At 39.3% G+C, this 21,861-nt stretch overlaps 1 protein-coding gene across 5 annotated transcripts in view; it reads right to left on the bottom strand.

The window, feature by feature from the left end:
* PRUNE2 (prune homolog 2 with BCH domain) overlaps positions 1–21,861 on the bottom strand; it is a 154,818-nt gene that overhangs the window by 58,211 nt on the left and 74,746 nt on the right. For 4 of the 5 annotated variants that reach the window (XR_007505093.1, XM_049795455.1, XM_049795454.1 and 1 more), the window contains exons 7-9: positions 15,636–15,794; positions 8,125–14,656; positions 6,849–7,680 (exon numbers count right to left, since the gene is read on the bottom strand). Coding sequence is in view for 4 of the 5 variants with exons in the window: in XM_049795455.1 (XP_049651412.1) it covers positions 6,849–7,680; positions 8,125–14,656; positions 15,636–15,794 (7,523 nt within the window). In the remaining variant the exon portion in view is untranslated. The remainder of the gene's footprint in view (positions 1–6,848; positions 7,681–8,124; positions 14,657–15,635; positions 15,795–21,861) is intronic. The other variant, XM_049795458.1, reaches the window with a different exon arrangement.

Below are 21,861 nucleotides of genomic sequence, written 5' to 3'. Positions count from 1 at the left end.
AGCCCAGGATACAGTTGGCTTTCTGGGCTGCAAGCACGCATTGCTGCCTCACGTTGAACTTCTCGTCAACCAATGTCCCCAAGTCCTTCTCCTCACGGCTGCTCTCAATCCATTCTCTGCCCAACCTGTACCTGTGCTTGGGATTGCCCCGACCTGCATGCAGGACCTTGCACTTGGGCTTCTTGAACTTTGTGAGATTCACATGGGCCCACCTCTCAAGCCTGTCAAGATCCCCCTGGATGGCATCCCTTCCCTCCAGTGTTGACTGCACCACACAGCTTGTTGTCATCAGCAAACTTTCTGAGGGTGCACTCAATCCTGCTGTCCATGTCACCAGCAAAGAAGTTCAACAGTGCCGGTCCCAATACTGACCCCTGAGCAACGCCAATCATCACTGCTTTGCCCTTGGACATCAAGCCGTTGACTGCAACTCTTTGGGTACAACCATCCAGCCAGTTCCTTATCCACTGAGTGGTCCATCTGTCAAATCCATCTCTCTCCAATTTAGAGATAAGGATGTTGTGTGGGACAGTGTCAAATGCTTTGCAGTAGTCCAGACAGATGACACCAGCTGCTCTTCCCTTAACCACCAACGCTGTGGAAGGCCACCCATTTGTCAGACACTATGTGCCCTTAGTGAAGCCATGCTGGCTGTCACCAATCACCTCCTTATTTTCCATGTGCCTGAGCATATTTTCCAGGAGGATCTGCTCCATGATCTTGCTGGGCACAGAGGTGACACTGACTGACCCAGTCCTGACCCAGTTCCCCAGGACTTCCTTTTTTCCCTTTTTAAAATTGGAGGTTATGTCTCCCCTTTTCCACTCAGCAGGAACTTCCCCCAACTACCACGACTTCTCAGGTATGATGGATAGTGGCTTAGCAACTTCATCTGCCAGTTCCCTCAGGAACTGTGGATACATCTCATCAGGTCCCATGGACTTGTGCACCTTCAGGTTCCTTAGATGGTCTCAAAACCGATCTTCTCCTACAGGGGGCCGTTCTTCATTCTCCCAGTCCCTGCCTTTGCCTTCTGTGACTTGGGCAGTGTGGCTGGAGCACTTGCTGGTGAAGGCTGAGGCAAAAAAGTCATTGAGTACCTCAGCCTTCTCCATTTCCTGGAGGTCCAGGTCTCCTGTTTCCTTCTGGAAAAGGCCCACATTTTCCCTAGTCTTCTTTTTACCACTGACATACCTATAGAAGCTTGTGTTTGTACCATACATAAATATATGAAGGTGAAGTACATACCTAAAAAATAAGGAACCTAATTTCTATACCCTGCCAAGTGGTATATGAAACAACAACCAGCAGGCCACAAGGAAGACTTCTATGTGGGAAGCAAACACCCACTAGTGAAAGCCCCAGATTCAGGAGCAACTTCTAAAATCACTGTCACAGAGATGGGTGTTACAGGTTCAGAATGCAAACTTAATTTGCATAAACCAAAAGTATTTGACAAAACAAAAAAATGAGCTGAGAATGGAATCCATGCTCAGGGCACAGATATCGAGCCAGACATTCAGATTAAGGGTGTTTCATTTTCTGATACCATGCACGCTTAATTAAGCTTAAACTAAGAAACAGACTATTCAGTGAAGGCAAGAGTCACATTTAGTGAAGAATCCAAGAAACTTTCCCAGAGTCAAAATTATGGCCTTTCAGAAGTACAAGAATTCAGGCAGGAGGACGCTTCTGAGAGCAAAGTATCTGTTACTTAGACTTTGGTTCAGTTCTACCAAAGCCTACTTCAAAGACGTAAATCTTTGGCGCACTCCAAGCGTGATGACTAGCACTATTAGGCCATACAGAAACTCTGTTGCAATAAGAACAAGAAAAAAGCCTTAGTTTCATCTCTTACGTGATGACACCAGCATTTCTGTGCTAACCTCCCATAGGCTGGCAGTTCTGCTGTATCACATTGTTTTAAACTTTTTTGGCCAAGAAGGACAGTTAATTTCGGACTTAAAAGCTGCGCACTGAGATATGTTTTAAGAAGGAACTTGTGTTTTCAAAACTGTCAACGAAACACATTAGAAAGCATTTCTAATTACACACTTCTACCGTATCAGTTGCTATTTCTTCAACTGTTTATATGAAGAGGTTTAATGAAATTGACATATAATCTAGAAATAATTATTCCCATATGTGTTCTATCCTTTCTACCATAATATTTTTTGTGTGTTTGCTTTGATTTGAAAGGAGTCAAGGCCTCTGTGATCATGCTGTGGGCATGCATAGGGACATCTGCATGTGTCTCTGACATCCCCTAAAAAGTCTGAAGTCATAATCTAACTGACCGAAGACATAAGCTTTTTACAAGTTTATTGAACGTCAGTGTCCTGGGTTCAGCTGGGATAGAGTTAATTTTTACAGGAACCTGGGAGGTGGGGGGCATATCTGGGGCAGCTGACCTGAGCTAGCCAAGGAGCTATTCCATACCATGTGCCATCATGCTCAGTATATAAATGGGGAGCGGGCCGGGGGGAGCTCTGGGCTTTCGGTGGGGGAAGTGGCGGAGCATCGGGTCCCCGGTGGTGAGCAGTTGCACTGTGCATCACTCCTTTTGTATACTCTTTCATTAGTACCGTTGTTGTTGTAGCTTCTGGGGTTTTTTTGTTGTTGACCCAGTAAACTGCCCTTATCTCAACCCTCGAGGTTCCGGGGTTTTTTTTTGGCTGTTTTTTTTTTTCCTTTTCTCTCCTCCGTCTCCTCCCCATCCCACCGGCGGGGAGCTGAGGAGTGAGCCAGCGGCTGCATGGTCCTTTGTACCGGCTGGGCTGAAACCACGACAGTCAGCTACCAAGCACATGGGAAACTGAGAGGAAAGCAGCACTGTAAAAGCAATCTCTACTACATATGAAATCCTCATACAAGAGCAACATTTTTAATAACATTAATGGTGGAAAAAACTTCCATCAGTTTTCACACCTTATCAACAATACAGTCTAACAGCAAAACATAAACCCAAAGGAAAGTAGATTTTCCTGGTTCCATGCTCCCATAAATAATTGTTAATGCGGATGCTGAATAACTTCCTTGCTTTACTTTACTTCTACAGGCTTCAGCATCACTAGTGTTAAGGACAAAACCAGCCACTGCTATGCACTGAAAAGGCATTTGGTATTAATCAAGCATTAAACAACAACTGAGTCAGATAAGAAAAAAGCCTATAGTGGAAACTATAGCGACTACATATTCTGTACCAAGAACTACTGTATCCTTTCCTTGCAGGATGCACCATATTTCATCATGCATTTAAGTTTATACTGAAAATACTCTTACATTAACATGGTCCAGTTTTGGACTTTAGACATTAAATCAGTCTAGGAGAATATGCTAAGCTCTAAGAATAATGAATGTACTATATCTGAATGTACTATTGGGTACAAGACTCAAGTTTTTACTTTGGAGACTTACAGGAATTCCTAATGAACAGCTGAGTTGTCAAAACTGATCTAACAATTCATAGCAATAAGATTTAAAAACCCCTACAAATCCATGGCCATAGGAATGATTTTTCTAGTGCCAGTGTAAGTTAAAAAATCACATTCTTTTCTTGAGGTATCTAAAAAAGAATCTTACTGCTTCAGAGTTATCTCAACTCCATTATGCTGATTTATAAAAATCATTTAAAATCAGATACCTAGACCAGTTTTATTTTCCTTGCTAAGAACACCGTGGGCACGTAACCATAGCAAGTCAAACCCTAGGATGCTGCCTGCATGTAATTAATCAGCATGACTTAAGCAGGCTCAGCATCTGGCAGCTTTTAATTTAAAATGCTTTATGGCAGACATAAGAGTTGACAGCTGATTTGTTCATGTCAGATTTGCAAGCCTGCAACTAGCCCCCACCTCCTCTAAACAACCCTTCCTTTTCCCATCCCATTCACCATTTATTGTGAGCACAGGTGGTAAGCATTTTTTGATTTAAAGATTTTCACTAGAAATTACTGGTTTGTCAAAACCCAGTTTATTCATTGAAATTAGTTGATTTTGATGAACTCCCAGTGAAACCCTGCAGAGATGATGAAAGAAGGTGACTTTCAGGGTGTGAACTACTTATAAGCAAACCACCTCGAAGTCAAAGGATGTCTGGTTTTCCAAGATTCACAAATCCCAAGCCACCCTTCCAAACTGTCGTGGTTTAAAGTAATGTGGATGCAAAACAACTGCTTGGGGATTTTTCTTGGTTTGCTTCTTCCAGATTTCTCTGTTGTAGAAAATTTCATCATTTCTACTTTTCCTTCTGGAATGGAAGTTAGAAGCTTGGAGGATCAGGTGCAACAGAAATGTTGTGCCAACCAGCTCTACTTTCGATAGTTTTGTTGCCTCAAGACTTCAAAAGACTGATTAATAAATAAGAAGGTGGTGATAGTTTAAAGAAAAAAACCCTAAAACATTAGAAGTGTGGTATGTTTGCTATTCAAGGACTGTTTAGATTATGTGTATTCAAGGTAAAGCTTATCTAGTTTAAGATTCTGCTTACAACAGAAGATGCCTAAAGAGTCACAGACTGGCTAATTAAGGACATACATCCTCTGAGGGGATGGCAAGAGAAACAAAGACCCTGGTGTCCTCAGATGATGCGCCACCATAAAAGGACAAAAGGAGTAGGGGTATTCTTCTTCCCCAAACAACCACGAAAGACCACCAAAGGAGGCCCCCACATAGGCATAGAAGAGCCTGGGATCATTGCTCAAGAGAACACGACATGCTTGCTCAACGCAATGAACATGCAATAGTTAGGCAGAACCTATGTATTAGATAGGCGTGGTGTTTTAACTGTAGTGTACAAGTATAGACTGAAAACCTCAGTAGGTGTGCTCGATTTGTGGAAATCTTTCACCTTGCACTCTGCGCACAATGTCTCCTCTCTAAACATACTTTGTGTGTTTCAGGAGTTACTTTCTGATCAGATAGCAGATTCAAGGTCAAGCACTCAGCATTTGATTTACGTCAGACTGTACAGAACTGGGGAGTGCTCATCTTCTGCTAACCCTTCTGAAGATTTGCCTCTTTCTTGAGGGCAGTAAATGCTAACCTGCATCAATAAAAGCTGTCACTGCCCTACCGAAACAAAGCCCCTTTTATCTCATACTCTCCTCAGTGCTGCCTGTCTGGTTAGATTGAAGCAACTTCAGCCAGGGGCAGTGTCTGAGGGCAAAGTATGCTCTGCATATGACTCAAAATCTTGCCTGTCAAGAAAACCTGAAGTCCAATACACTTTTAAGACTGCAAGCTTAAGCCTGCAAGTAATATCTTTATATCTCAGAGTTTATGAGTGGGGTTTCTGTTTAGGATGGAGCCAGGACTTACCATATATTAAAAATAGCTCAGCTATAACAGTGTCTGGTCTTGTAACAATGCACTCTTTGAAAAACGTGTGAAAATGTTTAGAGGGAGGTATTTTAATATCTAGGGGAAGATAAACCACAGCTATTGGAACTATTCATTCCTGAAATCTTAATAAAATGTGAACTGTTGTGGGTGGGGAGAGGGGTAGCAAAAAGCTGTGCTTTTCTATCCCAGATTATTTGTACATGCTGTTTTCAGGGTTATACTATCATATACAGGCACGCCACCTTTAAGGGAAAAAAAGCCTACTGCTAAAATTGCAAAACTGTTAGTGAAAATTTCAAAGAGTAAAGTCTAAAATAAACCGCAAACTAATTAAAACCTGGTAATAGAAGTTGTGAACGTGATGTGTATTCTACACTGACCTGACAAGTACTTCAGAGAAACTTGAAAAAAAGTAAAAAAATCAGTCTTGCATTTCACACAAACAGTATGTTTCCACATGTTTGATATCACATGTGTTCTTTTGAGTAAGTGCAGTTTGAAAGGAGTAACAAGTACAAAGCAGTTACACCTCTTAGTTTTATTTGTACTGGGAAGTTTCTTTTGCTGGCCACAAGAATTTCACTCTATCAATGCAATGCCAGGTTCCTCTTTTTAAAACTGCAGCATGTCAGTTGCAGATGCCCAGAAGAAATGAGGTCAGACTTCCACACTTGCATCTCTGGAGCTATCCTATAAGTCCACTGTAGCAGTTACAGCCTCCTGGTTGTAAAAGAAGAGGAGTCAACAGCAGAAGCACCCTTTCCAAAACACTACAGTAAATGGACTCAAGAAGGTCACCTCTTTCTCCATCTGGTGACACTGCAGAAAGACAGCAGGCAGTAGTAATGCTGACAGCACAGAGGCTGCAAGTCCACCCAAAGGCAGGTGCAAACATACTCAAACTGCCTCAACTGCCAGTCCAGTCCGAACAGACAAAAAATGCTGCTCTGACCTGACTACAGCTTGGAAATAACCACAAAGACCATGATTTTCCATCATCCTTTTCTTTTCTCTATAAGCAGCACCTCTTTCTGACTCTGGGCCTCAACTCCCTCCTATCTTCCTTCCCAGCAGTTTTGCATTAGGCAGAGATTGTACTTCACTTCGATCCCTCCGTAATCTCATCACTGGCATTGTATCAGGACTAGCAATACCATCAGTACCTGGCTTTGGCCTGCGTTCCCTGGCCACATGTTTCAGATTTAAAGGTAGGTTTTGAAGTCTATGGGACTCCATAAAAGGAAGACAGACTTAGTCCTGCAAGGAAGTGGCCTTACAAGCTTCCTACATTGCAAAACATTCCTCATTTGGCTCATACCAAGCAACCAAGAACCAGGTTTCTGTTTTTAGAAGGGGAGGAGTATAGTGATACTTAAATCATGTAAATATAATTAGTAGTTCAGACCTGAAAGTCTTGCCATCTATTCATAATGTCATACTCTTCAAAAGCATTGATAACAAGTAAACAGAAGACTCTTGAAAGGAAACAGGTTGTTTTTTCCTTACCCTGATATTTGACTCAGTCCTCTTTCACTGTTGAGAAGCACCATTTCCTCCTTCATTTCTTGTTCTGTTGCTACGTTATTTCCGAGTGTCTGTTGAGAATTTGCTTCCCATGTATCATCACCACCAACCACCTGCAACACACATGTTCCTGCGATGGCCAAACTCTCGTTCTCAGTGGTCAGGCTATCTGAAGGAGAATAGCCTCCATGTTCAAAAGGTTTCTGAAGAGTAGCTTCTACCTGAAATTCTGCTGGAGCGTCAAGAATCAATTCCTGTGTTTCAACAGCTGCCAGTTCTTCGTCAGAATATCTGGACCCTGCTTGTGGCATCTCAGACTCGGCAGCAATTTCTTCAGGTGATATGTCACTGACTTCATTTTGGCCCAATATAATCCAGCCCTCATCTTGCCCAGAGCTTTCCTGTGATCTCCTTTCATCATCCAGTTTTTGACGCGCAACAGAAGAACTTTTCTCTTCTAAGTGAATAGAGTCCCTTTCAGGCCCACAAACAGAGTGATCTTCCCTTTCATTTGTAATGGAGATTGGCTGAAAGGTATCCAAGGAGCCCGGTGAAAAGCCTTTATGAGATTCTGTTTGTTCAGCTACATTAGCTTCTTGAAATGCAAAATCACTTTCGTTTCTTTCAAAGGTATCCTCCGTTGAAGGTATATTTTCTTTCTCAGTAACAAGGATGTAATCCGACTCCAGCGAAGTTGTATCTCGGTGCACCTGCATCCTCACATCTTCCTTACCCTCTGTATTTTTCAGTTCAGGGCTCTCAGAGGAATTTCTTGGCTTATTCTCCCTACAAAGTAGGGAGTCAGTGCCAGCTTCTAAAAGAACAGGCAAACAGAAACTCCTTTTAGTTTTTCAGTTACTTAGTCACTATGATTTCTTTAAATCAGTACAGTGAGATAAAGCTCTTCTCAGTTTGCTTTGCTCTGTTAATGTGTACTTGAATTTTATAACGTCATCATCATCATTATTGTTAAAGATTATACATTAACACTGCAATCATTCCTAAGGGACAAATGATTCAGTCTCCCATATGCTAGGCCCTGTACAAACAACAAATAATGTTCCAACTTCAATGCTTAAAAGCTTTAGATCTGTCTAGAAGGGTGACACTAGAGGTCTTCCCAAAGTACAGAATTTTGTACATCAGGGAGACCTACAAACTTCAAACTTCACTCTAAGCCTCATCATTCAGCAGTAATACTCGACATTTCCTTCTTTCTTTGTCCTATGAACTTGCTCTGGGAAGCAGGTTTTCTTACCGTCAGGTGATCTTTTATCTCCACCTGGCGGTGAGTCGAGATCAGTTGTTTCTGCTTCAGATTTTCCTGTCAAAATCTCAGAAGCTCCTAGAGTTATTTCAGACTCGGTGAGTGAAGGTACTGATGTGTGATTTTCCTGAAGGCACTCTGTGGATGTTTCAGACACCTGATCTTTAATGCTGTTGTCTTTGGTCATTAGGATGCCTTCTGCACCTTCCAAAGCAGTTGGCAGTGGTAAGGGTTTTTCCAAAGAAACACTGTCACAAAATGGCTGCTGTAACAAGAGGTCATCTTTTGCACACTCTCTGCTGCCAGAGGGTTCAGCATTGAAAGATACACAGGATGGTGGACTACACACCACTGGTGATTGGTCAGTGGGTGTTTCCTTAAACACAGGAACATCATTTTCAATTACATCTTCAGATTCTTTTGCTATGTCATCAACCAGTTGATTATTTGAACTAGATTCATGGCCTTCATTACCACCAAGCAGAAAGGATTTGGGAAAGAATATCTGTTTATCCTTTGATTCCTCTTCTGCTGCTTCACTGCCTACTACTGCCAGTATGTTCATTCCACCACATGTGCTTGCGGGGACATTAGTCACTGATGTATTCCTGATGTTGTGTTCTACACCTGTCTCAGATTGATCCACACATTCTTCTAACATGTCTAGCTCATCACCAGTTATTGCTGTATGGTCAATATCAGAATATTTTCTAACTTCAGCCAAGACACTGATTTCTTTTAAGCTTTGTTCTGCCCTATTAAGTAGAGTGAAATCCATGGGAACCAAATGCCTTTGGGAGGTCGCTGTTTGAGTTTCATCAGTTGGTGATCCTTGATGGCTTGCAGGAGTAAAACCTTCATAGAACGTGTCTTTCAGACCTAAAGATGTCACTTCTAAAACTTCATTGGTAATTTCAGCGGACTCAGTTGAGTCAGTAACAAGTTTATTTTCTACAGCATATTCTTCCAAAATTGCAAATTCAGGAGGCTCCTGAGTATTAGAAGAGATTAGCTGATAGGATTCATTGATCTTTCCCTGTTCATAGTGCTGAGGGCTACCAGTTTTGGACTGTGTCTCTACCTTCTGCATTACTAACTGACACTTTGAATCAAAATCTGCCTCTTTACTCATATTTGACCATGTGTGAATCTGCTGACTACCTTTGTCTTCAGGCTCCACCCCAATCTGAGAAGATGGGATAAAGGCATGCTTAACTTCATACTCCTGGCACACATCAGGACTGCTTGATGTCTCTGAACTATTGTCCTGGTCACAGTGACTTAATATATCGGGATTTTCACCATCTGATTTCAAAGTGACAATCTGCTCAGCATTAGTCCACAGGTCAGGTTCCACTGAAAACAGCTGATTACTTTCTTGGGTGTTATCCTGTAAAATATCTGGGATAAGTGCAGCTTGGGGAACTAATATACTCCACCCTGGACTTGACTTCTCTGTCATTTCAAAAGATAAATCTTCTAGACTGAAAGCACCTGGCAGGGAGTTGTGCATTTCTAATCTTTCACAGGTGTCTTGCTGTTGTTCTTGAGGAATGAGACTTGCATTTTCCTCATTGTCTTTTGGTAGATCCAGTACAGTGATTTCTTGAACTGATGTATTTGGCATACCTCTTTCCTCATCTGAAAAAGGATTCTGTGGAGTCAGTTGATTTTCCTCATCTGTAGGAAACAACTGCTCTTTCAAGCCCCTTTCTTCTTTATCCAGTATGAAAGGATCAAGTTGCTTGAACTGTACAGTGTCTTGATTTATTTGACTATCAGGAATATTCATAGGATGTACTAGCCTTTCATTTTCTTTTTCATCACAGTACAGGGGGGGAGGCCGATTTCCATCATTACTTGCATTAGCGCAATATGCTTCTGTTCGTTCTTCACCTTGCGAAGGTGATGCCCAGGAGTCCTTCTTACTATTTGTTAACTGGTTTGTTGCAGAGTGACTTGAAACAGAATACCAATCTTCCAATTGCTTTTCTTCACAAGGTTGTGAATTCCACCATTCTGAACTGTCATCTGGGAAACCAAATTTTCCTACTGTAGATTTTGGATCAGTTCTTAAATCAGCTTCCAATGACATACTCCACATATCTACAGCTTTTGAAGCATACTCTTCTTTATCACCAACACCAAAAGTCAGTGTAGTATCTTCGTTCATTTGATACAAATATGAGTCTTCACTGCTACTTGTTTTTTCACTGAAAATGCTCGCCTGACCTTTTTTCTGAAGTGCTTCCCAGTGATCTAAATATTCAGAAGTCTCATTATGCTCCATTACAGTCAAGTCCTCCTGCCCTACTTTACTAGCTTTAATTGCTTCATGATTTTCATTGAAGATGCCTACCTGGACCTCCTCTCCCACCTTAGTTTTTCCATCTAAATTGTCTTCATTTGCTTCAGGACTTGTTGCCTTGGATTGAGCATAATCCTCTCCAATTTCAGATGTTTTGTGCTGTTTGTTTTCATATGTGGAATCTTCATGAATCACTTCTGGACATGCCTCTGAATTCTCTGAATCCTCATTTATGTCAGGACTTGATAAAGAAGATACAGTATCATCATCTACATGGGCATTCCAAAAATCTAAGCTTTTAGGAACTTTGTTCTGTTCAGTGCTTGTTTCAAGTCCTTCTTCACATTCATTCTCAAATTCATTCCTTTTATAGGCATCTTCAAGATTTTTTTTATTTTTAATATCCCACATATCCCTATTTCTTTTGTGATGACTGGCAACTGGAAGGTCTTCCCACACATTCACAGATGCATCACTTAAATCAGGACTTGTTCCACTTGAGTGTGCATAATCATTTATTGAATCACTCCACATATTATCTTCTTCCAAAAAACTTTTGATCTGTATATCCTTTGAAAGGCTACTTGTGGTATTTGCCATTTCGAGGACTTCACTTGCCTCAGGACTTGTTCCAGGAGACTGCAAATCTTCACATGGCTGTGATTGCCAAGTAGTTCGATGAAAACTGTCATTAAGCATTACACATGGCTCTCCACAAAGATTATGAGCAGGTTCTAAATTTTCAGAGTTTTCATTTCTCCCAGAACCTATTTCATGTGAAAATGAATTTTCTACCACAGACATATCTGTAATGTCAGGAACACTGACATATCCAGAAGAAGAACTCTTCTTAAACTCATCTGTGAAAGACTTTTCATGAGTCTTGTTCAGTTCTGAGCTATTTTTGAAAGATACTAACTCAGAATTACAAATGTCTGGATGGTTAGGAACCACTTCATCTAAGTTTTTTTTCATTTCTCCCAGCACTTCTTGTGGTTCATTCATGAAAGGAATTGATGTGGCTAGGTGACAACTATTCTTTCCAGATTCATTCCAGGTGCCTGAGCTTCTGGGCATTTTAGAATTGTTTTCAGGATTATCACTACCCTTATCAGAACTTTCAGAGATACTTTCCGTCTCAGGACTTGTTGCATCCTCTATCACTGCAGTCTCCTTTTCAGCTTTCTCAGAAAGCAGCTGTGATGTTTCACTGTAATTGTAATTTTGTGGTCTGGAGTCATCAAAACATTCATACTTTCTGCCTTCCTCAGAAGCACTTGAAGAAGATTCTACATTATTCTGCGACAAGTCTTTTCTCTCTTCCTGACTAACTGGATTACTTTGATTGGAAAAGGACACATTCTCTGTGACTAACACTTCCAAACTAACACTATTCCTCATTTTTTCTGGGGAGCTGGGAACTTCAGTTGTTGACCTGTTTTCTTCTGAATCTGCGGTACATGAAGATTCACTGTCCTCTTGCACTGGTTTATTGCAAATGTCACTAATCATTTGCTGTCCACTTGTCTCATCTGTTCTCTTATATTCCTCTTTTCCTTCCTGTGAGATGACAATGGCATTGTCCCAGCCTTCGTCACAACCCTGCTCACTCTGTAAACTCCATGAGTTCAGCTGCTGCATTGATTCCTGACTACCCAGCTTTTCATCAACATCAGCAGTCTTTTGTGCTGCCTTCTTAGTAAGTGTCTCACTCCCTAAGTCACATATTTTCATATCCACACTATTCCCAGTGTCTGAAGTTGGTGTAGATGTGTCTGTGTCATCTACAGGAACACTGCTCACTGTTTCTACAATTTCAGCTGCACTCTGCCTAATATTTAATTCATTCTGTGGTGGTGACAAGTCATTCACTGTTCGATTGTATACTGGTGTTATTCTTCTGTTTTCAGATACAGAAAAATTATTTTCACTGGTATGTATCTCAGTTGAAAAATATTGATCAGGTTTAGCAGAGGCAGAAAGAGCAGTAATTTCAGAATTTCTTTCTTGTAACTCTGTGACATTATTTAGGGGAGTGTTCCAGATGTCTGTGTTTCCAGCGCTTGAAAAAGGCATGTTTCTAGGAGATAATGGTTCCTTATTTGCTTTCTCAAGTACTTTTGGGTCAGCCAAATTTGGGTTTATCAATTTATCAGTAACTGTTTCTTCATCAAAATCTTTGTCCTCATCTTCTCTTTCTTCTTCCACATATGTAGGTGATATATATGAATCAGATGTTGAATAATTGGTGTCTGGTGGAGAAACAACTAAATCTTCACCTATATTGGATGAACTAAGATCTGAGTGTTTATACAAGAAGGTATCCTCCCATGGCACTACTACTTCTGTTACTTCTTTCCTGATGTTTTTATCATACATATTCCAGGCCTCTATATTTTCAAATTGGTTTGGTCTATGTTTAGAGTCACCAAATACAGTTTTTTCCTCTGATTGCAGCTTTGAATTATTTTGCATATTGTTGAAAACAGAATTTGTATTTTCAGATTTTCCATATTCTTCTACTGAATAATACCTTTCTTTATCCCAGGCTTCTGGAGGTACCTGCACAGGTGGATTTTCATTTTTCATTTTCTCATTGTTTGCTGTGATTTCTGAAGAATCTGACAAACTAGGTTTTGGTATGGCCCACTCCTCAGGAATATTCACTGATTTTTTTTCTCTATCCAGTTTGGGCATGTTCCATACATTTTCTGAGGATCTAGCAATAATATCTCCTGCATCAAACTTAGTCCAGACCTCATAAGAGTCTCCAGCTAGCTGACTACCTTTCCCTTCACCCCTACACCATGCATCTGACATCATAGGTGTTGGCTGACTGACCTTCCACGGGTCAGTAAAGCTCTCTGGTTCTTGCTTTGTCTCCTCTAAAGAAGCAGTTTGCAAATGCAAATGTTCACAGTTTTTCTCTTGATTCTCATGGTTCCAATTATCTTGTTTAAACTGATTATCCCACAGACCTGCTCTCACATATTCCTTTTGTTTTGGCTGTTTTTGGAGGAACACAGAATCTGAGGCTCTTCTATCAATATGTCCTCGTAGCAAGGGACTTTCTTTACCATCTTTCCATAAGACAGGGCTCTGAAATACAGATTCCTGCTCACTTGAACTCCATGTATCAGCATTTTTGGACTCTAGGTCAAAGCCATCCCACCAGCTTCCATATCTAACACGAGACTGAGAATAATTTGTGCCATCAATTTCATTAATTTTTTTTATGACATCTTGTGGGAAAAATAAAGGCTGCCCATTATCTAATGGTGAAGTTTCTACAAGACTGTTCATAGGAGTTGGTGGAATTCTTGAATCAGTGGATTTCAACATTTCTGGTGAAGAAGAATCACCTTCAACTAAATCGATCAAACTTGACGTTTTCTCACACATTTCTCCTGGATTCTCATCAAATTCAGCTGAATTGTCTTCCTCTTTTGTTGTCACAAGTAGGTCAGCTGAATAATTAGCTGTATCATTTTCTAGCAGGTTTGCCTCATCAAGTTCTTTATGCACAGTGAGTTGTTGTCCTTCTGATGAATCACTATTGAGGAAATAGTCATCTGCTGGGGAACAATCAACAGAACGAGAAGATGACTCCGATGGAGCTGCAACCACAGGTGCTAGATCAAAATTGAAAAGATCAAAGTTATCAGTATTGTCTCTAGGCTGAGGTTTTTGTTCTTCAGCTATTGCTCCTTCAGGAATAGGGCTATAGGAATCAAAGCCAGGCAGAAGACTGTGATAGGCAGCAGCACCTTCTGCAACAGGGCTATCATCACTAAGGAAAACAGAACTCTCCTTGGAAGACCGGCTGCTTCTAATGGTAGCCAGTCCACTGTCTGGACTCACAAGGTCTACATTAACATCAACGTGAGCTTGCATAGATCCATTTAGATCTTGAGGATTTTCTATAAAATTGGCAGAACTGGGCTGTGGTTCTACATCAGAACCATATAACTCCATAATACCAGAAGATCCTTGTGAAAGTGGAGCACTTCCAGCAACAGCTTCAGTTGAAGAAGTTCTACTGTTTGACACCATTTCTGGTTGTCTTCTATTTATAACTTCCTTAACTAGAAGAAAAATTTGATCACTGGTCACCAAAGCATTTTCTTGATGATAAATGAGAATTTGGTCACATCCACATTCTACAGGATCCAGCTCCAAACAAGGATTCTGACATTCTTCTAATTCACAGCAGATCTGTTGAAAAATAGGATGTTTCAAAAGCCATTGCAATCATGGGCATAAGGGCACATATTGACTAATTCACTGTGTAACACAGCCATACTTATCTATTCCTATTAATCTATTCCTTGGCCGTTTCGCTGTAACAGCCTTATGATGATCTAGATGAACTATTAAAATAGAAGATCAAGCCATAATATGTATTGTCAAATTGGTCAGAATATTTATTTGAAATAGTATCATTTGACTTTCAAGATCACTTTTCACTAGTAAAAGAAAATCCAAATAAATGTTTAGTTGTTGCGTTGAGAAATCTGAGTAAAATATGTAAGTGTACATGAGAAAAGTATCTTTAGAATGTGATAATTAGATAAATAAAATAAATACATTTATATTGACTTTGAAAGCAATAGAGTCATTTAGCCACCTGTCCCTAAAATCAGAAGTTTTTAAGACTGAGGAAAAGGTTCAAAAAGTTGCCACTGAGATGGTTTCTCCCATTTGGGGACAATTATAGTAAAAGAATGGCTTTGGATAAATGAACTTCCTAGTAATAATTTGGCTTCATTTCAGAGCTTAAATTCTTTAGCAATTACACACACATAGATGAGTTCTGTTCATTACCATTTACAATGTGTTTGCTCATCCCTCAAAGACTCATTTGTGTACATCACAACAAAAGCAAGCCAAAATTAGTAAAACAAAACAAAACAAAAAAATCACTCTGTTTTACTTAAACTGAAAAATCTTGTCTCTTTCTGCATTTCTTGTAACTGCACACTTTTCCTATTAGGCTGGTCTAAAACAATTATAAATATCACAATCTTGCATCATATAAATAATGCAGCCATTTCAAATAGCTGCTCAGTTGCCAGCAATCTGTTGCTACTTTTTGACCCCACTTAATTATTCAAGACTTTGGTATATACTACTTTTAAAAAAACATTTTTTTTTCCAGGAAAAATATTATTTGATTCTTTTTCCAGGTACTTACTTGATTGCCTAGCTCTAAGTTTTCCGAGTATACTGCTATTTGTCGTTTTGTTTGCTTCTCATCCGTCAAACAGTTGGCCAAAACAACAAGTACATCAAACCCGTATTTATCTATGAATGCTTTCAGATCACCAATGAGACTCCTGTGTAACACGCAGTCCTGAAATTTGGTAAGAAATTAAAAGAAATATCAGCTTCTTTTCCTTGTTCTTTCCATCCAAATCTGTGGTGAAAATAGCTAGAAGTGTTAATAAGCATCAGTGTAACTGGCAACAGAATTCCATTCCATTTGTCAAAACAGCTATATGCTTCAAAAAAAAAATAAAAATCAAGAACCAGTCTCACAACACAGTAATGGACTTTTATTTCTGAAGAACACTAAAACACTAAATGTAGGTTTTGCCTTCTTCAAAAAGCTGCTGAAACAGAATTCTTACTTGTTCCTGCTACTTGCTTTTGCAAGGTTGTTTATAAGTATTGGGCTACTGCTGTTTCTTGAATAAACCCCCTTTTTTGATAGAAAAATAAAAACATTTTATGAAATTTGTCATGTCAATATTTCATTTAAAATAATAGATGTTAAAATAATAGTACTGAGGTGCAAAATCAGGCACTCAAAAGGAAATTGTGTGTGCTAAGTTAATTTTGCAGCCCTTTATATGTATCCATTATGATGTTACATGATTGTATACAATTTTACCACAGATTATTCCTCTAGGTTCCTTTATTCTTGGGGTTTGAATTCTGTGCAAGTCTTCAAAACAATAACACCCCAAAATAAGATCAGATTAAGGCAAAGTAGTTTTAAAATCTCTTTGTGTCAAAAAAATGCTTATCTTCACATACATCCCACACCAAACACACAGGAGGTAAACATTGCATTTGTCATTCCTACTCTCATTTATATTTGGAGTAGCCCAATGTTGAATTGTCTAGATTTTGCAACATAAAACATACAACCTTCTTACTACCTGGGGACATAATGCACAAAGTATAAATGTCTCTCTTCAGTCCTCAGTTCTGATAACTGCCAGTGAACAAAGTCTTAGGAATTTTATTTTCTCCTTTATGTTTCTGCTATTTGTATTTGAGATAATTTTTGCCATCATCTAGCTAATAATTCTTCTGATGCTGCCAAGCTACGCTGGCCCTAAATAAACAGCAGTTCATCATGAACACAACACAACTGTATATGCAGATTGGCATGTTATTCCCCTGCATCTGTCTCCTACCTAATAAACTGCTGGTTTGGTTACATACGTACAAATACTATTTATTAATCGACTCAAATGTGTCCACAAAATGGGTATCCCTCCCTGTAAGTTAAACTTAAACCAAAAAAATCTGTTTGTCAAATGCTTTGGAAGCAGATTCTTTTTCAAGACTAGAAACAAAGTTCCACTTTGATGTTCACATAGCACCTAAAAATGAGTTTTATCTTAACTTCAGGCAGAGTAATGCACAAACAAAAGTCAGCTGTCAGTTTCCTGGTGGACATTCAGATATGAAATCTGAATAGGGGGGTTATGGTGAGGAATTATGGCGAGTAAGGTTTCAATGTCCAAACCAGTAACATTTTTCTGAAGACTCAAGTATTAAATGTATTAGAAAAAGTGCCAAAATGTGCTTAGCACGGAAAAGTTACTTCAGTTATCCCATTCCTAACTGCAGTTGGAATAATTAAAATCTATTTGAAAAAAAAAAAAAAATATTTTGAACTAAAGCAGATTCAAAACCATCTGAAAATCCCTGATAATTCCTTATCTCAGTTACCCACTCACAGCCAATTCAAGAAGATCTGGAAGTCACAGGGAAGGACACGGATCAACCAAGGATCTCGTCTGCAAGGTGTTTTATGGCTGTACATAAGGTAAATAAATGATGATTCTAAAACATGTCCAGCCTTCAAGCCTCATGATGCTTTATCTTTCATATTGCTTGTATCAGCTGAAAATGCAAGGAATTAGAAATTTTCTGTTAAAAATCACGTGACTGAACCGGAAGCCTCCTGAAATTCACTGAGATAATATCTGCCATCATCTCAGCTTGCACTTGGCACTCACAAAGTGGTAGGTCGGGGAGTGCCGAAAATCCTGCTTTCTGCAGTATTTTGAGGAAGGAACCTCTTATCTCACCTACATGGAAAATTCCCAATCAGAACCACGGCCAACTGGAGAGTCTATGTGCATACCAGGCAATCGGAGGTATATTTCTACAGTTTAAGGCCAAGGACCACTAGGGCATCATAGAGCAAGACTATGAATAGAAGAGAAGAAGATAAAACGTTCACACGCTAGCAGCTCTCTGCTGGTGGGAACGGTTACCGCAGCAAGGGTGTGGCACCAAATGCCATACAATGAAAGGTCAGTTCTACCAGTCAGAGCAGGAACTAAAGATGCAGATGGCCATGGCAAAGCCCCCGATGGCGCTAAAAACTGGGTTTGCCTTGTGCCCCCTTTTTTGCTAACTTACGTCATACGATCGAGAGCAACACTGAGGAACTGACACAGCAGCAGGTGATCCAGCAGCCTGCTGCTCTGAGCAGGGAAGCTGCCAAGTATGTATCCCTGGGGGAGCAACTGGACTGGAGAGCTCCGCACCGGGCCACATTAATATAAACAATAATGGATCTGTACTACCTACATAATTACCTGATCCAGCTGCTTGAGGTTCTCCCATTTCTTTCATACTCTCAGACTTACTACTATTCAGGTGTGTATTTTTTTCTTCTTGAGGTTCTCAGCATGTTGATTGATGACTGAGAGAAGCACAAAGATTAACTCTGAGCAGGCTACCTGTCCCTGTCCCTCTCCACCGGGTACAAACTGCAGAAGGGGATCAGCTATCTACTACATGTTTTTTCCTCTGTGCTTCACATGCAGCTTGGCCTTTGGGCTGTGTTGTGCTACACATATTCCTTGGGCACAGAATGAACTTGGCCGCCTAACCGTACCAGAGAAGTCAGCAGGCAGCACCAACTCGGTACTAGCAATTACCTTACCTGTGTGTCCTTGCCTTCAACTAAAAGTGCAGCAATGACTTCTCATATGAACCTCCTTTCTGGTTGACAGGAGAAATGAGGAACGGAGGTGTTTCCTTGTAAAAAAATCCTACAGCAGCTAAAATGACCAAAAGGTGGAAATTTCTTCTATGAACAGGGTGCCCCCAGAACGCCGTGCACCAATTGGAGGCTTATTCAATGCTACACCCCTCAAGGGTTCCCACCACCTAAAGGGATGTAGGATTATCTATAGCTTTCTCCTTTTAACATTAGCACTAATAAACAGCATTTCAAAAAGTACCTCACAGAGTTTGCATGCTTTTCTTACTGGGATTGTAATGGACCAGCACTACGTGGTGCAAAAACACTATCGGCTGATGAGAGACTGCTCAGAGCAGCATGGGAACGGGCTTAGCTGTGCCAGCACCATACACCACACTGAAAGAAAACATGCAAATTATTTGAGGATTTAAAAGTGCAGTAGGGCAAGAGATGTTCTACAGTGACATCCCATCGACAATAATACTGAAGAAGTCATTAAGGCATGTCACAACACAGATCAAGTCAAGCAAAATGATGCCGATCACATCCCATGTATTACTTTACCCCCTAGCCTGTCAATGAGAAAACTTTCTGACAAAAAAGTCGTTATTCAGCGAAGGTATAAAACCCAAGACCCTATTCATTCTGTGGCATAAGGAATAAGGTACAAGCTTCTCACGTTACCATTACTAAGCAACAATTAATATTCAAATAATACCTGACAACATAAGTTACTCAGTTTTCCCATAAACAGCCATTTTAATAGTCAACAATAAATGTTTCTCATAAGCTGTTACTTCACTAAGTGCATCCAGAAATTAAACACGAGGCAAACAGACCTTGTTAAAAGAACAGATCAAAAAGTAAATTTGCTGGAAAATGCTGTTGATTAAGCTATTGAATAAAAGCAAGATCAGATTACATGTCTTACAGCATCATGATTCTACTTCACAAATTTTTTTGACTGGACTACTAATCAAAACATAAAATTAATTATTAAATTTAAAATAAGCAAAAGTAATTTTATTAATGTTAACAAACATTATTAATTTAAGCAATAATTTTCTCTAAAACTTAGTTTAATTCCATCCCTCCCCCCAGACATCTGTACGTTTTACTCCTTTAAACTAGTACCAACAACATAATTCAGACACTCCCTTTACAACCATTCAAACCTTCAAATAAATAAAGACAGTTGCAAACAAGAAATTCTTATAAATTACCAAAGACTATATAGCGAAAGATATGGTAGACATATGGACTCTTCCACAAATTTGCTAACCTAAGTAAACAACCAGAATGTTGCATGCATTGTAAATGCTAACAGAAAATAAAACATTCCCTTCAGAAATGAAAAAATGCTAATCATTTCAACAGTTAAGCTGCTATATCCCAAATTAATTACAAGCACTGTAAAATACACTGTTGATGAATTAGTATAGTAGGAAATGCACTGACATACATACAGCCAAACCATGACAAAGGTCAGTTGGCTATTCATTTTTATACTCCTCTTCCTTACTTGATTAGCATGTGCTGGCTTAAATGTTAATTAACATTTGCAGAGCATACAGCAGGTAAACAGCATATGTAAACATTATTAGCTGTCATGATGCCCTCTAAGTAACCTATAATAACAACAAAAAAGGACTGTTGAGTATGCTTGAAATGTAATATACTTGAAATAAATAGAATCTAGTAAATATATTCAGCAAATGCTGTTAACTATGCATAGTTAACAGCAATATGGATACTGGAGAAATTTAGCGTCTTGGCATTTGTAATAGAATTGTGTATTTGTTTTGCCTAACGCATATAAATAGTTTATACAATGCTACAACATAACAATATGTCAAACATTCTGAAATGACAAATATTTTTTTATCATTTGGGTAAACAGAATGAGATGGTTTAAGAAATCCCCAGACTTCTGAAGGATTTTTGAACATGACCTGTTCAGTTATTATGTATTTATGTTGAGAAATACCATTTTATGTAGGCTGTATATTGTTGTGAAACATCTTTCTCTGAAACTCAATTTTCTTATAGGAATCTCTTTTTTTTAATTGAGTAGTTAACATGGCTACAAACATGGATGATCCTTTAAAAGAAGCAAAACCTCCAAGAAATAGCCAAAGAGAATTTGTAACTTCTCCATCACTAGCAACACTTTCTGATTCATGAAGCCAACAGCCAATTACCCAAATGATCACTGTAAATGTACATTACACATACTTCTGATTCTTCTAAGCTAACTGTGTCAATATTAACCTGACCAAATTAAGAACAAACTGTCTCTTTTGTTCTTCACACTCCTCACATGGAGAGCACAATATGGCTTTTGTCAGAGGTACTCCATCATTTTGGCTCAAGGAAACTGTCAGTACAGTTTGGGATTCGTTATTCATGGGCAGATACCCTGATGGGTCTAATGAAGCCTTTCTGCTGACAACTCATTTGCTAAAAATACCCAACCATCACAAAATATAAATGAAGAATATCACTGTATCCCATTACAATTTTCACAATCAATGCAATTATCACAATACAGAAGTCAATACATACTGCTTCACGCTGCATTCTCTTAATATTTCATGGTCAGCACTTCTGCATTCCAGTTTATTTCTATGTGATCACTGATAAAACTTTATGACATACTTAAATTGCAATATAATAGGGTAAACACCAATGTTATAGCACACATGCAGAGCTAACAGTCTGTGTGCCATTTGTTGTAAATCCAGCTAATTACTAGAAGCCCCCGCCTTAAAAAAAAAAAAAAAAAAAAAAAAAAGGCAAAAAAGCAGAAAAAGACTCAATTTTTTATAAAAGTTTTCAGGTAAGGTCACTAAAAATGGAAAAACCAGTATAAACAGTATGGTGTTTATAAGTCTTCAGAAACACAGACAAGTATATTCACTATTTTACCTCTTTTATATATCAACACCACTGGTGAAAACATTCTATAAAAAATTCACCATCTTTTCTGTAAGGAAAGATTGCATTTTTCTGTTGCACATTTCAATCTCCCAAACAGCAGCTCTGGTGTACCAATATCTATGAGCCTTCTGAAAAGAACAAAAATAGCGGCTAATTCTGTTTCCTTTGTGTTGCTGTCTAAAGTTTCCAAAGAGAAATAGGTATTAGGTCCTAAACTGCAGAGCAGGAGAATGGGCATCTGAGA

The sequence above is a fragment of the Accipiter gentilis genome, chromosome Z (assembly GCF_929443795.1).
Source record: "Accipiter gentilis chromosome Z, bAccGen1.1, whole genome shotgun sequence".
Classification (NCBI taxonomy): Eukaryota; Metazoa; Chordata; class Aves; order Accipitriformes; family Accipitridae; genus Astur; species Astur gentilis.
The sequence above is the reverse complement of the archived record's forward strand: the minus strand, read 5'-3'. Positions and strand labels throughout refer to the sequence as shown.